The sequence below is a fragment of the Phascolarctos cinereus genome, unplaced genomic scaffold (genome assembly GCF_003287225.1).
Source record: "Phascolarctos cinereus isolate Bilbo 61053 unplaced genomic scaffold, phaCin_HiC Scaffold_8;HRSCAF=390, whole genome shotgun sequence".
In the NCBI taxonomy this organism is placed as follows: Eukaryota; Metazoa; Chordata; class Mammalia; order Diprotodontia; family Phascolarctidae; genus Phascolarctos; species Phascolarctos cinereus.
Genome location: NW_027556291.1, coordinates 66986618 through 67004430, shown reverse-complemented (window position 1 = coordinate 67004430; position 17813 = coordinate 66986618). Strand labels below are relative to the sequence as shown.

General features: G+C 37.2%; 1 protein-coding gene and 1 pseudogene across 3 annotated transcripts in view; both read right to left on the bottom strand.

The window, feature by feature from the left end:
- Positions 1 to 17813, bottom strand: part of LOC110203309 (uncharacterized protein C8orf48-like) — a 195515-nt gene that overhangs the window by 82268 nt on the left and 95434 nt on the right. The window contains exon 8 of one of the 3 annotated variants that reach the window (XM_078147991.1): positions 5399 to 6070. The exons of the other annotated variants lie outside the window; for them this stretch is intronic. Within the exon in view, the coding sequence (XP_078004117.1) occupies positions 6035 to 6070 (36 nt within the window). The 3' untranslated portion in view covers positions 5399 to 6034. Of the gene's footprint in view, positions 1 to 5398; positions 6071 to 17813 lie in introns of those variants that run through there. 3 annotated transcript variants of the gene reach the window in all.
- LOC110203314 (beta-1,4-galactosyltransferase 3 pseudogene) lies at positions 15567 to 16927 on the bottom strand (annotated as a pseudogene).

Here is a 17813-nt window from a genome sequence, read left to right as displayed (position 1 = left end):
CTCTTACTGTTAACTAATGGCCAATATTTATTACAAAAATAAGCTAAATGCACAGGATTTAAAAGGGATACAATGTGTGATCTTCAATAACTGTATTGCTAATACACCTATGTAATTTTTTAAAATGAAACAGAATAAATAGATCAAAAGAAAAAAAAATCCTAGAATATCAGAGTAGGGAGGGGCCTTTCATTATAAAATGACTTGGTTGGCAAGCCACTTAGAAGAAGGAACAGCAGAGCAGGAAAGCCCTTAGAATACACAATTTCAGGACTAGCTTGGGCCATAAAACCCCACAGTGTCAGAGCTGGGAGGGCTCTTAAAACATAGATGATCAGAACTCAAAGGGTCCTGAGAACACACAACTGATTTGTTTTACTGTTCAGAGTTCCCATTATGGGAAAGGCCAGGTAAATTTTTTAAAAAATATTTTAAATAACAAAACAATTTAGAGTATGACATGCAACATGTTTCAACATCATTTCAGAGGAAGGAGGGGCTTTTGCACATAAAAAACCTAGGCTGGGAAAGTCTATAGAAAATAGGATGTCTGACATGAAGATAGATGCCTTCCAAGAGGATATATTGGTGAGTGGATAGATCTGAGAATGGATCATTTCTGTGCTGGGATGGCAGTCTAGACTCTGACTATCAGAACTGGGAAGTGGGACAGTATCCAGAATATGAGACTTGAGAAGGTGTGGCCAACACAAAATGTGTGGGTTGGAAACAACTTAGAATCAATGGGGACTGAGTTAGCTAGGGCCCATCAAATTAGAATATCAGACTTAAGATCACAGAAAGTAAGAGAGAGAGCCACAGGACTGAAACTGTCTGATTCAGTGATATGTGAACACAAGGAAGAAGCTAGAGACAAGAAAGTTAGAAGCAACAAAAAACTTAGAGGAAGGGATATAAGAGAAAAGAAAAGTAGTAGAAATCGCAAGTTCAGGACTAGCTTTGGCCATAAAACCACACAATGTCAGAGATGGGAGTGCTCCTAGAAGACAGATTATCAGAGTACCGATGGTGCTGAAAATACTCAATATCTTTACTGGGAAGGAGTCTTGTTTGTGTGCTTGGGGGTTGAAGTCATGGAGAAAGAAAGTTAAATTCAAAAAACATTTTATATATTTTGGGTATTTTAAATATTTTGGTATAAAAGAACACATATATTTCAATATAATTTCTAAAAGCAAAATGTTGCTCCTCTAAATTAAAGCTCATGTCCTGAATCACAAAGTTTAACAGAATCCAACTCTATTCCTAATCCTGCTCTAAAGGAAAATAATGAAAAGGAAAAAAAAATCTGTCAAAAATTAAATGCATGCAGAGCTTTCCTGGGGTACAGCTGCTATAGCTATTACTAATATTTATAATGAATAGGCCATATATATTTTTTTTAAAATAAGGTAAGTACACATGATCCATAATGGAAACAATTTATGATCTTTAATAATTGTATTCCTAATAAACATAAGTAATTTGATAAATTAAAATTGATTAAATAATTTAAGAGGAAAATAACTATTATATTACAGAAGGAGGTGCCTTTTGAACATAAAATAATTGAGCTGGGAAGATCTTTAGAACATGTAATATGGGGCAGCTAGGTGGCACAGTGGATAGAGCACCAGCCCTGAATTCAGGAGGACCTGAGTTCAAATCCGGTCTCAGACACATAACACTTAACTAGCTGTATGACCCTGGGCAAGTCACTTATCCCCATTGCCTAGCCAAAAAAAAAAAAAAAAGAACACGTAATGTGTGATGTGGAGGTACCTTTCAAGAGAATATATTGGAGGCTGGATGGAGCTCAGAATGGAAAATTTCTGTTCTGCGATGGGCTGTTGAGACTGAATATCAGAACTAGGAGCTGACAAAGAAGCCAGAATGGGAGACTTGAGAAGGTATGTCCAACACAGACTGTCTGAGCTTAGAGGCAATTTAGAAACAACAGGGCATAAGCTAGATTGTGCCTTCCAACGTAGAATATGAAACATCAGAGGGCCTTTAGAACAAAGAATGTGGGAGGTGGTCAGAACCAGAGAAAAAAATTGTCTGATACTATGGAAAATGTCAGAGCTGGGAAGTCATTTAGGAGAAGGAATATGAGAGCTCACAAAGCTCTTAGCACATACGATTTCAGGACTGGCTTTGGCTATGAAACATCACAGTGTCAGAGCTGGGAGGGCACTTAGAACATAAGGGTCACACAGCTAGTAAGTGTTATGTGTCTGAGGCCGCATTTGAACTCGGGTCCTCCTGAATCCAGGGCCGGTGCTCTATCCACTGCGCCACCTTGCTGCCCCTAGAAATTATCTTATTCTGTGGGATCTGAGAATACATAATGTGAGGTCCGGGAGAAATCAGAGAGAAGAGAATGTTAGAGCTGACAGAAAACTTAGAGGAAGGGACTGAAGAACCAGGAAAATGGCCTTAGAATAGCTAATTAATTTCAGGATTAGAATGAGCCATAAAACCACACAGTGTCAGAGTTGGGAGGGCTCTTAGAATATTGATGATCAGAGCTCAGATGGGCCTGAGAACACACAATATTATTGCTGAGAATGAGCTTTGTTTCTGTGCTCAAGAGTTGTAACTTATGGGGAAAGAAGATAAATCTGAACAATAAAGAAGTTTATTAAGCATATGAAATGCCACCTATATGACCATATAATTTATATAAGCACAATAGTGACACTCTGGATTAAAACTCAGATCCTGACTCACACAGTCAAAGGGGAAATTGGAATATATCATGCCTAATTTGGATTAACAGGAAAACAATGAAAAGAGAAAAAATGGACAAAAAGTAATTGCATACAGTGTTTTCAAGGGGTAAGGATACTCTACATATGACTTTTCTTTTTAATGAGTGGACCATATTTATAAAAAAATAAGGTAGGTACACAAGATTCACAAGTAAAAAAATCTGTAATTTTACATAATTGTATTGTTAATATACAAGTGTCATTTAACATATTAAAACTGATTAAATAGGTGAAAAGAAAAAAAAACCTTTCAGATATCAGAAGAGAGAGTGGACTTTGAACCTGAAATGACAGGTCCGGGGGGTCTTTAAAAAATATAATGTCTGGCTTGGAGGTATTTTTCAAGAGAAGAGATTTGAGGGTGGATAGAGCGTAGACTTTAAAGGGTATGGCCAACACTGAATGTCTGAGCTTGCAGGCAATTTGGAATCAGTGAACCCTGAGCTATATGGGGACTTCTAACCTAGAACATCACTCTTGGGAGAGGGACTTTAACACACAGAGAGTGGAGGATGATCAGAGCCAAAGAACAGACACAGTCTCACTCTATGAGATGTGAGCACACAGAATGTCAGGCCCACGAGAAGCCAGAGAGAAGAGAATATTAGAGCTGGAAGGGCAGGCAGGAGAAGTCATATCGGGGCTAGCAAAGTTCTTAGAATACACAATTTTAGAATTAGTTTTGGAAATAAAAACACAGTGCTAAAGCTGGGAGAGCTTTTAGCACATAGATCATTGAGTTAAGATGGGCTTGGGAACATATGACATTGTGGCTGAGAAGTAATCTTGTTTATATGTTCATGGGTCCAAACTGTAGGGAAAGAAAGCTAAATTTTAAAAATATTTTAGAAGTATATTTCTGATATGAAATGCAACATGTATGGCACTATAATATCTATAGGCACAATGGTGATCCCCTCAATTAAAACTCATGTCCTGACTCACACAGCCAAAAAGAAAACTTGAAAAACAGCAGCTAATTTGGATTAAAACAATGTAAAGACAAAAAAATTAAAAGCTTCCATGTTTTCAAAGAGTAAGGCTGCAGTAAATATTACTACCGTTGTTAATGAATGGGGCTGTATTTATTGGGAAAAAAATAAGTACACAAGATTCACAGGAGGAAAATTTTGCAACCTTAAATAAGTTTATGGTTAATATGTATACGCTATTTAACATACTAAAACCGATTAAGGGAAAAGGAAAAATTAAACCCTAGGATATCAGAAGAGGGATGGGGACATTGACCATTAAATGACAAGACTGAGAGGTTCTTTAGAGAATACAGTATCTGACTTGGGGTTGCCTTTCAAGAGAAGATACTAGAGGATGGATAGAGCTTAGAAAGGAGAATTTCGGGGCTGAGATGGCATTCCAGGCTCTGAATATCAGAGCTGGGAGTTGACATAGAAGCCATACTATGAAACTTGAAATGATAAATCCAACAAAGACTGTCTGAGCTTGGAGGCAATGTAGAATCCATGGGGCCTGGAACCTGGGATATCAAACATGGGAAGAACTCTGGATCACAGAAAAGTGACAGATGTTCAGAGCCAGTGAACAGAAATTGTGTGATACTATAGGAAGTGAGGACACAGAATATGAAGCCTGGGAGGAGTCGTAGAGAAGAGAACGTCAGAGTCAGCATGGAAGGTAGAGTAAGTGATATTAGAGACAGCAAAAGCCTTAGAACATAGTATTGCAGGACTAGTTTTCACCATAGAATCACATGATGTTAAAGCTCAAGAGTTTTTAGAATATGGATTATCAGAGTTCAGCTGGTCCTGAGAACACACAGTATCAATATTGAGGAGTCTTTGCACATGCTTTGGGGAACAAATTATTGCGAAGGTAAGTTATATTTTAAGAATATTGGAAAAAGTATATTTATTCCATAAAATGCAACATATGTATCAATATAATATAAGCACAATGGTCATTTTCTGAATTAAAACTCATGTCCTGAATCACACAGCCAAAGTAGAAAATTTAATATGCAGTACCTAATCTAAATGAAAAGGAAAATAATGAAAAGAAAAAACTGACAAAAAAAGTAAAAGCATGTGGTTTTTTTTTCAAGGTTTAAGGCTGCTGTACATATTACTATTGTTACTGATGAATGTGATGTATTTATTGGAAAAAATAAGGTAAGTACACAGGATAGAATTCATAAGAAAAATAATTTGTAATCTTAAATAATTATATTGCTAATGTAGAGATGTCCTTTAATTGTATTACTAATATAGAGATGTCCTTACTAAAACCAATTAAATAAGTAAAAGGGGGAAAACAAGTCAAGATATCAGAGGAGGGAAGGGGCATTAACCATAAAATGACAAGGTTGTCAGGGTCTTTAGAAAATATAATATCTGAATTAGAAGTGCCTTTCAAGAGAATATACTGGAGGATGGACAGAGCTTAGAAAGGAGATTTGCAAGGCTCAGATACAGTGCTGGGCCTGGAGTCAGGAAGATCTCTGTTCAAATCTGGCCTGAGAACCTTAAAAACTATGTGACTCTGGGCCTGTCACCTAACCCACATTTGCCTCAGTTTGCTCATTTCTAAAGTGGGGATAATTGATAACATCTATCTCTCAGGGCTGTTGTAAGGATCAAATGAAAAAATACTTGTTTATTTTTGTTTTTATTTAATGGAACATAGCTTTATCAGTAAGTTATCCAACAAGTTAAAAAGTCTCAGATTGAGTCTCTATTTGTGTTTTTCCATTTGCTTTTTACTTTTTCCACTTTTTTTGCCATTTCTTTTTTGAGGAATTAGCTTTTTCTATATGAAATATATTTTCAGAATGCTGTCCTGTATTTTTAGGAGAGAAATTAAGTTTGCACTTAAATTTGGTGGAATTCTCCAAAACTTTGCATGGAGTATGTGGTGCTTGCACCTTGACGTTATTACCATAATGCTTGATTTGTTTTCTTCCGTTAATTCAGAGTTGTTTAGTCCCAAAGCAGGTTATACAGCATTGAAGACACAGTCACACCCTTGGCCAACTCCAGTGACTTTGTTTCTAACAACTTTTACCGTTCCAACGCTTCCACAGAGAAGTGCTCAAGAGTAGTGGCTTCTTCAATTTTGGAAGGGAGGTTGTTCCCCATAAATGCTGATCTCTTCGCCCTCAAAGGAGCGTCAGCTTGAAGTTCAGCACCGATGCGCGATCTCTCTGCACTCTGAACACCATTTCAGTGCCTTTTCAGCAGCAACATAAACAGTAATCCTTTTCTCTTCAGGTTGAACTTCATGTTTTAATGCAGCAATCTTTCTGGATAAAGTGCTCTTGGCTGCAATCAAAGAACAGAATCATACACATTCTGTTAGTCCTGACTCTTTAAAAAATGACTTCAGCTCTTTTTTTTTTTTTTTACAGGATACAGGTAAATTTCCCACTAATACCATGCTCTTATTGTTTCCTCTTTCCTCTGCCTTGCTGACTTGAATCTTCTTTCTTTTATTTACCTCAAATGAATAATCTGAATTATCAAGAATTTTACCATTTGATGTTTTGCTTCCCTTACAGCCTTAAGAAATTTTCCTTTTCTGAATTTTTTTCTTCCTCTTCCACTTCATGATCAGTGCATCCCAAAGCCGACATTTCCTCTGCATCAGAGAGCTCTTTCTTCCCTACAATTCTCTTTGCAAGTGCTTGTTCAACATCAGCACAGGTTCTTTGAGTGTGGGTTGCAATCTCATCTTCATCATGTTTTTATCTTCTTACTGTTAGCCTGGCTCACAGCCTCATGGATGGGTTGCTGCACCAGTAGAGCTGAGGAGTTATGCTAGGTGACTTGTGCCACCCTTGAAGAGCTTAAAGTTAGGGTTAGCACAGTGCCTGGTACATAGTAAACTCTATATAATCATTAGCTATTATTACTGATGATGATGATGATGGTTACAGGAAGCGGGAATTTATGCAGAATCTAGAACATGGCACTTGAGAGGGTCTATCCAGCACAGAATGTCTGAGCTTGGAAACGATTTAGAATCAATGTGGCCTGACTTGGATAGGACCCTCTAATCTAGATTACCAAACATGGGAGGAACATTAGAACACAGAAAGTGACAGATGGTGAGAGTCAGAGAACTAGAATTGTCTGATTCCATGGGATCTGAGCACACAGAATGTCAGACATGGGAGAAGCCATAGAGAAGAGACCATCAGAGCTGGGAAGGCACTTAGAAAAAGAAATATCAGAGCTAGGAAAGCCCTGAGAACATGCAATTTTAGGACTAATTTTGACCAGAGCTGAACTCTTAGCACATAGACTATCAAAGCTCAGACAGTCCTAAGAAAACCCAATTATGATTGCTGGGAAAGAGTTTTGTTTCTGTACTCAGAATAACAAACTTGGAGGAACGACAGGTAAACTTAAATAACAATAACAAAATATATTTAGGGTATGGGATGACATATATATGTCAGTAAAATTTATGGTGATTCTCTGAATGAACTCTCATGTCCTGAATCACACAAAGTTAAAAGATGAACATACAATAACTAATCCGGTCCTATTTTTAAAAAGGAAAAGGAAAAATAACGGAAAACATAGTAATTGCTTGCAGTGTCTTGATGGGTTAAAGCTTCTGTATATATCAATATTATTTTTGGTCAATATTTATTCAAAAATAAAGTACACAAAATTTAAAAGAAATAATTTGTGCTCTCAAGTAACTGAATTGCAAATACATTTATATATATATATATATATATATATATATATATATAATTTAATATACAAAATTGATTAAATAACTGAAAAAGGAAAAAAAAACTACCCTAGAATAGCAGAGGAAGGTAGGCACTTTAACCACAAAATATTAGTCTGTGGGTGTCTTTAGAAAATAGAGTGTAAGACGTAGCTTTCAAGGGAATATATTAGAGGACAGAGCTTCAAATGGAGAATTTCATGTCCTGGACAGCAGTCCAGGTCAGAATCACAAAACTGGAAGTGGACAGAGAAGTCAGAACCCTAGAAGGCATGAAGAACCTAAAATGTCTGTGCCTGGAGGTAATTCAGAATCAAGAGTTCCTGATCTAGATGGAGCCTTGGTTCCTGGAATGTCAAAGGTAGGGGTGGGGGAACCTCAGAACACAGAAAATGAAAAATGGTCAGAGTGTGAGAAAACATATTGTCTGATTCCATGGGATGTGAGCACACTGACTGTCTCTGTGGGTAAGGCAGGTAGAACAAGTGATTTCAGAGCCAGGAAAGTCCTCAGAACATCCAAGTTCCAGGCTAGCAGTGGCCTTAAAATTTCAGAGTGTAGGAGCTGGGAAGAACCTTGGAACAGAGACTATCAAAGTCTGAATGGCCCTGAAAACACACACGTCAGGTGATAAGGAGTTTTATTTCTTTGCTCAGAGTTCAAATGTAAAGTGAGGGACAAGTAAATTTTTTAAAGTACACTTAGTATAGAAGGTGCAATACATATTTCAGTAAATTTGTATCAGTACAATGGTAAATGTCAGTACTGGAAGAGCAGTCCAGCCTCATAACAACAAAACTGGGAGCTGATAAAGAAGCCAGAATATGAGATTTCGGAAGGTATGCCCAACATAGAATGTCTGAGCTTAGAGTCAGTTTAGAATCAATGGGGCCTGAGCTAGATTGGGGACATCCAACTTGGAATATCAAACTTGTGAGAGAATTTAGATAACAGAAAGTAAAAGATGGTCAGAGCCAGGGAAAAGAAACTGTCTGATTGTGTGGGATCTGAGCACACAGGATGCAGGTCTTGGAGTAGCCATACAGAAGAGAATGTTAGAGCCGGGAGAGAACACAGAGGAAGGACTAGAAGAGCCAGGAAAGCTCCTAGAACCTACTATCTCAGGACTAGTTTGGGCCATAAAACACACAGTGTCAGAGCCAGGAGGGTTCTTAGAATATAAATCTATATAATACATACATACATACATATATATATATATATATACACATATATACATACATATATATACATACATATATATATATAATCTATATTATATATAATCTATATTTTATATATATATATATATATATATATATATATATATATATATATATATAATATAAATATAAATATCCAACCTCAGATAGTCCTGACAGCATACAAAATAATTTTAGGGAACATGCTTCGTTTCTGTGCTCAGAGTTGCAAGTTATATGGAATAGTTGTAAAGTTGAACAATAAAAAAAGTTTATTTGAGGTATGTTATATTATGTTATGCTATATTACAGAATAATTTGCATTAGCACAGTGGTGATCTTTTGAATTAAAACTTATGTCCAGAATCAGAAGGCCAGAGGAAGTTCGAATATACCAAATCTAATCTGAATTTAAAGGAAAAAAGTGAAAGAAAGGACTAACAAGAAGTAATTTTATGCAGTGTCAAGGGGTAAGGATGTGCTACATATTTCTATTATTGTTAAAGAACGGCCTATATTTATTTTAAAAATTAAGGTAAGTAAAAAGGATTGAGAAAAGGAACAATTTGTGATTTTAAATAACTGTACTGCTAATAAATATATACCATTTAATATGCTAAAACTGTTTAATTAAGTGAAAAGGAAAAAAAAAACCTAGCATATCAGGACAGGAAGGCCTTTGAATATGAAATAACTAGGCTGAGAAGGTTTTTAGAAAATAGAAGCTCTGACTTAGAAGTACCTTTCAAGAGCATGTATTAAAATGGAGAATTTCCTACTTGGACAACAGTCCAAGCTCTGAATATTAGAACTAGCAGTTTATATAGTATCCAGAATATGATACTTGAGGAAGTATGTCTAACAAAGAATGTGTCTGAGCTTGGAGGGAACTTAGAATTCATGGGGCATGAGCTGGATGGGACCTTCCTACCTAGATTATCAAACCTGGAAGGAACTGATCAGAGTCAGAGAACTGAAACTATCTGATTCTGTAAGATCTGAACATATGTCAAGCCTAGGAGATGCCATAGAAAAGGGAATATCAGAACTGGGAGGGCACTTAGGAGAAGAAATATCAAAGCTTGCAAAGCCATTAGAACCTGCAATTTCAGGACTAGCTTTGACCATAAAATCGCATAGTGTCATAGCTGCTGGGACTCTTACAACATTGGTTACCAGAGCTCAGATGGTCCTGAGAATACACAAAATACATTGCTAAGAACAAGTTTTGTTTCTGTGCTCTGAGGTCCAATCTTGGGGGAGTGATAAATTCAAAAATCAATATAAAAATATATTTAGGATAAGATATGCAACACGTTTCAATATAATTTCTCTCAGTGCCATGTTGATGCTCTGATTTAAAATTCAGGTCTTGAAACACAGCCAATGAGGAAAGGTAAAAAGTGTATTACCTTAGCTAGATAAAAATTGAGAAAAAAAATTCATGCATTGCCTTAATCTGAAGGAAAAGTTAAATGACTTACAGGAAAAACTACTACACAGTAATAGTAGAGGGCCACAATTTATCCCTCTCAGACCTAAATAAATCTAACCATAAAATAAATAAGAGAAAAATTAAGAAGATGAATAAAATTTTAGAAAACTTAAATATGGAGAATATTTCATGGGAACTGAAAGGAATGCCCCCCATTTCTCAGCTAATCATGGGACATTCACAAAGACAGACCATGTATTAGGGGATGAAAACTTCACAAAAAATGCAGAAAAGTGGAAATATTAAACGCATCTTTTTCTGACCATAATGCAATGAAAATTACATTTCATAACCTAATCCTAAAGAATGAGTGGGTCAATTTCTAAAATATATAGAGAATTAAGTCAAATTTATAAGAATACAGGCCATTCCCCAATTGATAAATGGTCAAAGGATATGAACAGACAGTTCTCAGATGAAGAAATTAAAGCCATCTATAGTCATATGAAAAAATGCTCTAAATCATTATTGATTAGAGAAATGAAAATCAAAACAACTCTGAGGTACCACATCACACCTATCAGATTGGCCAACATGACAAAACAGAAAAATGATAAAGGTTGGAGAAGATGTGGGAAAATTGGACCACTAATGCATCGTTGGTGGAGTTGTGAAATGATCCAACCATTTTGGAGAACAATTTGGAACTATGCCCAAAGGGCTATAAAAATGCATACCCTTTGACACAGCAATAACACTTCTAGGGCTATATCCCAAAGAGAATTAAACAAATGGGAAAAGGATCCACATGTACAAAAATATTCATAGCAGCTCTTTTTGTGGTGGCCAAGAATTGGAAATTGAGAGGATGCCCATCAATTGGGGAATGGCTGAGCAAGTTGTGGTATATGAATGTAATGGAATACTATTGTGCTATAAGAAATGATGAACAGGCTGACTTCAGAAAAACCTGCAAAGACTTGTATGGTCTGATGCTGAGTGAAATAAGCAGAACCAAGAGAATGTTGTACACAATAAAAGCCACGTTGTGAGATGACTAATATTGATAAACTTAACCCTTCCCAGCAATACAAGGATCTAAGACATCTCCAGAGGCCTCATGATGGAAAATGCTATCCACATCCAAAGAAAGAACTATGGAAGTTGAATTGCTATTTTTTTTTCTCTTCTGTTGAGTTTTGTTTCCTCTTTCTGATGGTTCCTCCTATTGGTTTTAATTTTTACTTACAACATCACTAATGTGAAAATATATTTAATAGGAATGTAAACGTATAGCCTATATGAGATTGTGCGCCATCTTGGGGAGGGTGGTGGGGAGGAAGAGGGAGAAAAATTTTAAACTCAAAAGCATATGGAAGTGATTATTGATAAATCAAAATAAATTAATAAAATTTTAAAAAAAAGAAAAAAAAGAATGAGTGGGTCAAAGAACAAATCATAAATATAATCAACAATTTTGTTAAAGACAATGACAACAATGAGATAACATACCAAAATTTGTGGGATGCAGCCAAAGCAGTACTTAGGGGAAATTTATGACTCTGAACACTTTTATCAATAAAAGAAAGAAAGCCAATCAACAAGCTGGGCCCGCAACTAAAAAAAATAAAAACTAGAAAAAGAACAAATTAAAAATCCTCAATTAAACACCAAATTAGAAATCCTGAAAATAAATGGAGAGATTAATATAGTTGAAAGTAGAAAAAAAACACTGAACCAATAAATAAAAATAGGAGCTGATTTTATAATTAAAAAAAAAACAGTATGATAGATAAACCATTGGCTAACTGGATTTATAAAAGGAAAAAATAAAATCAAATTATCAGCCTCAAAATTGAAAAGGATGAATGTACAACCAATAAAAATGAAATTAAAGCAATTACTAGGAGCTATTTTTGCCTAATTATATGCCAATAAAACTGACAATCTAAGTGAAATTGCTGCAGTCTGAGAGGGTGACACCCCTCAAAGAGTGCAGTACAGGCCGGGGTCATCTGGAATGAATTCACAGACTCAAGCATTCTTTAAGCCAAATTAGTAAAAAGTTTATTGTTACGCTTTTCAGCGGACAAGGATTCTTAAGGAACCTATGAGAGACTGAGGATGGAGCTAGGGTTTATATGGAAAAGGGCATGGGAAAGGAATGCCAGGGATACTGATTAGGTAATCTAAAGGTCCAGGTGTCTTTGGGAACTATGGATAAGAAACGTAGGGAGTATACCAGACAGGGAGGGAGATGTCAGAGGCATGGATCTTGGGAATCTGGTAGGAGGAAGAGTCCTTGCACCAGCCAAGGACAAAACTCCTTGGGCAAGACAAGATACCCCTCTCTCTCTGTCCAGATTAGAGAATGCTCTGCAACAAGGGAAAGTTTTCTCACAAGACAGGAGCTTACTAAGGAATTGGGAGGCTTCCAGAGACATGATCTTAGGGCTGGGGTCTGAGCAGCCCAGCACTCTTTCACCCAGCTTTGTGTAGCTGCACCAGGGAGAGAGATAAGGGTCTTGCTGGGGCCCACTCATGATTAATTAATTGCTAGGCACAGTGTCCTTGGGCTGGGGAGAAATTGTCAGAGACAGTGTTTCTGAGACTAGAGAGAAACCGGGGTCCAAGTACAAGCACAAGCACCTAAACACAAGCACCCAAGCACCCCATCATTATGGATAAACATTTGCAAAAATATAAATTGCCCGGTTTAACAGAGGAGGAAACAGAATACTCATTTATGGTTTTTTCAATTATTTTCCTCTATGGGTTAGTTATTCTAGTTATTAATTCTATTTCCAGGACTAGACAGATTTACAAGTGAATTCTACCAAACATTTAAAGAACAATTACAATACTACAAAAACTATTTGAAAAAAAAATAGCTAAAGGAGTCCTACAAAATTTCTTCTATGATACAGATATAGTTTTGATACTTAAACCAGGGAAAGCAAAAAGAGAAAAAGAAAACTACAGACCAATTTCCCTGATGAATACTGACACAAAAATTTTAAATAAAATATTTGCAAGGATACTACAGCAATACATCACAAAGATCAAACACTGTGATCAGATGGGATTTATACCAGGAATGCAAGGATGGTTTAACATTACGAAAACCATAAACATAATTGACCATATCAATATCAAAAACAGCAAAAATCATTTGATTATCTCAATAGGTGCAGAAAAAGCTTTTTGACAAAATACAATACCCAGTCCTATTAAAAAAAAAACAACACTAGAATGCATAAGAATAAACTGAACTTTTCTTAAAATGATAAGTAGTATCTATCTAAAACCAAGAAGAAGCATTATATCTATAATAGGGATAAACTAAAAGCCTTTCCAATTAGATCATGAGTGAAGCAAAGATATCCATTATTACCACTATCATTCAATATTATTCTAGAAATATTAGCTATATCAGTAAGACAAGGAAAAGAAATTGAAAGAATAAGATTAGGCAATGAGGAAATAAAATTATTACTTTTTTCCAGATGATATGATGTGCTAAGAGCTCTAGACAATCAACTGAAAAACTAATTGAAACAACTTTAGCAAAGTTGCGAGATATAAAATAAATCCACATAAATCATCAAGATTTCTATATATTCCCAACAAAACCCAGCAGGAAGAGATAGAAAATTCCATTTAAAATAACTTCAGACCGTATAAAATACTTGGGAATCTACTTGCCAAGATACAGACAGGAACCATATTGAACACAACTATAAAACACTCTTCATACAAAGGAAGACAGATTTAAATAATTACAAAAATATTAATTGCTCATAGGCAGGCCAAGCAAATATAATAAAAATGAGAATAATACCTAAATTATTTTACTTATTTAGTGCCATTCTAATTAACCTACCAAAGAATTACTTTATAGAGCTATTAAAAATAGTAACAAAGTTCATCTTGAGGAATGTGAGAAATAACTCATTCGAACTCAGGAAAAGATGACGTTAAAAGCACAGTTTATTACACAGTTGCAAAAGCAGGTGTACACACACACACACACACACACACACACACACCCCAAAGAAGAGTTTACTATTTATTTCTAAGCCTGGCCACGAGTGCTCCAGAGTGTACAACTTTCCAGCATGCCTATTACACATCTACTCCTTGACACATCCTTCCTCCTACATATGTCACATGTTCAGAAAATGGCCTCTTAACCCTGCCCAGAGGTGGAGAAGTTAGTATATCAGCCTATTAAGCATGCGCACTGTAAGTAAAGAGTAACCTTTGTCCTACTTACTGACTTTTACCAGCAAAACAAGATAAGACTGGTTTTACTTAGTTACTTTTCTAGTGGTTGTTTCAATTTTATGGAAAGAAATATTTTCATCATATCTCTCAGGAACTGTAAGCCCTGTCCTAGAAACTAAGAGTCAATAAATGATCCCTCTGTCCTCCCAGGAAGGACTCCCTCAGGCCATAGGACTGTCACAAAACAATTGGCATGGTTGGCAGGATACTAGAATAACATGGACAATGTAAGTCAGTTCGATTGGCCAAATAATTCTCATTAGACTAAAGTCTTTTGGGAACCTTTTAAAGAAATTTGGAGAGGAGTGATCATCACCTACAGGTCTCATGTTGTGTGAAGGGCATACTGCCTATATTTTTCAGCCTGTTTTTCAGATTGCTGGTCCAAATATTTTAGAGTCAAGGCATAGACTCAGATAATAATAGAAAATTGTATTTGAAGACAGAATTCTGGAAGAGTCCTGTGTGTTTCAGGACTAGGGTTTCCCTATGTGTCTTAGGGATAAAAGATCCAGCAACTTGAACCCTGAGGAGGGGGGACACCTACTTCTTCCCAGAATGACTTTACAAACAAAACTCTTTTGTATGGAGAGGTACCTAGAGACAGCCTCATCCAATGAGCTGAATCGCCTACAATCCCAGCCTCCTTAGTAGGGAGACCAATATAAGGTTGCTAACATTTATTTTCATTTTTCACTGATAGCCAAAACCAGAAAATGGACTTGTTTTATGTGAAGATTCAGGGACACTGGCAATAGCCAGATAATGGGAGTTTCAATCCTGACAAGTTCATGTACTATAAGAATTTATGGGAGATTCACATTTTAATTAGGAGTAAAAAGAAAAAAGACTATTGGAAATTTGAAGTGAGAAGTGTTTTATTTGTATAATGTCAAGTATGTTGTTAGTATTTTCTGTATTATAGGTCTTGGTAAACCCAGCTGACTTTTTTCCCCTGGCCTGATCGGCTAAAGGAAAAAAGATATAAAGTGTGAAAACTTTTCTGTGGAACTTTTAAAGTTTTCAAAAATATAAGATCTTTCTCTGCATTTCTGACTCTGGCTAAGTTGGGAAGGCAGAAAAGAGACATAAGAAGAAAAGAAATCTTTTTTTACCCAGTCTGCAGAAATTTATGGAGTCATTAATTAATTAGCAACTAAATTTGTGACTGAAATGTAGTTTCTCTACTATGGTTTGAATATTTTTATAAATGCTGAAATATCTTAGTGAGTTTTGGGGGCCCCATTCTGTAGAATATTTTAGGGAGAAACATAAACAGAAGGCCAGGCTGTGCCAGGGGCTGATACCACAGCATTTGACAAGGAAAGACCTAAAAGGAACCACTTGGGACCCAAGGGAGGCTTGGGGCCATGGAGGATCAACTTCAATGTTTGCTGTAATATTGGTATAAAGTGGACCCAATTCCTGAGCCAGCAATTGGTATGTCAATGAGTTCATCCCATCCTGTGTCCACGAACGTTATGTCTGATTCAAGAGCTCAAACCTGTGGGGATTCTCTTCATTTCCCTTTTCTCCTTGGTGTTTCACCATCCCACAGAGATGGGTGATCAAGAGATCTTCATACGAGCTAGATGAACTCTAGTGGCAATATCAACATTCTGTCCACCCCAACCCCAATACTCATTAAGGAAACCATTCATCTTCAGGCACTGATAAAGAGATGAGACCCACCCTCCAAAGTACTGTGGATATGGGAGGCTATATCCAAATTTATTCATGGCAACAATGACATGCCTGCCCCCCATCCCAGGGTCACACACATAAAGATTGTAATTTTCAGGTAGTGAGTCCACATCAATCAGAAATAGGCAGTCCTGATCTTTATCACAAAGGGCCTCCCATACCCCCACATTCAGCAACTTTGCCCTGTTTAATGTTTTATTTCCAGCCTGGTGGATGATATAGATACCACAGGCAAGCTGTTGGCATTGCAGAAAAGGATGCAGGTGGTAAAGTAGCAGATGAAGATGGGGTTCCTGAGCTTAATGTGGCACAATGACAACAATGAGAGACTAAGGCTCACAGTCCCCTGGATGGTACTGGCCCTGATCTACTTGAGGGTTCCTCTCCAAAATCTGTGCCACTGATGGCACTGGGCTAGGGGACGTTGACACGACCCACTAGAAGTAGGGAGTGCTCAGGGGAGCAGAGCGAACTATCCAGAGCCACAGGAGCCACTGGGACAGGAGGGGCCCTAGGCTGGCAGCTGAGATTAGAATAGCCATCACAGGGTAGTGAATAATCAAAGTTGGGGCCTGAGGCTTGACCAAATAGGGAACCAAGGCTATAGAAATCACCGAGGAACAAGTATATCATGACAGCCAGCTAGGAGTCCACAAGCAAAGTCAGCATGTAAGGCCACTTCAGGATCTGAAGAAACATCTTAGTGTGTGACTGGACTTGGGTTGTCACTTGAAGGGATGTAGGGTGTCCAGAGGGGCCCTGGAGGGGTAGGTGTGTGAGGCATTATCTAGAACCTGTGCCCAGGTCCTGCCTTCAGCACCACCAACCCCTGCTTCCTAGCCTTTTTTTATTCCCCCTTCACCACTGCCCTGAAAGCCGGGAAAAAGCTGCCACCACCATCTTGGAAAGGGGTACTATGGAGGTGGGGAGAGGACAGAGCTCATCTTTTTTTGAACTCAAGATAATGTGTAACTTACAGACGTTTAGGGGAAGCGGGTCACTCCTTTTTTCAGCTTCCCTTCTGTCAGATGACTTAATAAACTTCTTTCTAAATTATCTCAGTTTTGAAAAAATGTTGTGAATATTTCACACTTGAAACATTCATCAAAAATGGTTTCAAAAATAGGATCTCTGACGGTCAACCCAAGAGGTGGGATCAACCTAGACAGACTCAATCTACATGGCAAGAACCAGGTGAGTAATCTGAGGGTTTGGGTGGAATACAGTCCTTGTTCCTTTGTTTGAACTCTACATAATATAAGGGGCTGTGTGACACCCTGACCTGTGGAATTACTCAGAGTAAGGTTAGAGCTAGCCTAGCCACACTTATTGGCAAATGAAGTCTTCTTGGATTGATCAACCAAGGGTTCTAAATTTGGCCAACAGTCCTCTGGTAGATATTTCTCTCTCTGTCTCTCTTCTTTTTTTATTTTCCTGTATTTCCCTCAACCCTCCTGTGACCATTGTGTCTGTGACTATACTGGCAACAGCTGCCCTGATATCATGGTAAGTATGAAACTATAATCCAGGACTCAAACACAATGGATGCAATTTGAACCACATGAAATGCCAAGAGGGAATCCCTTATCCATAGCTGATTGAATGACCTGATGAACAAGTCAGCTAACATCAGTCACTCATTCATTTAGGATGACCTAGGTTAATGAGGCAAGCTCAGTGTATGAGTACTAG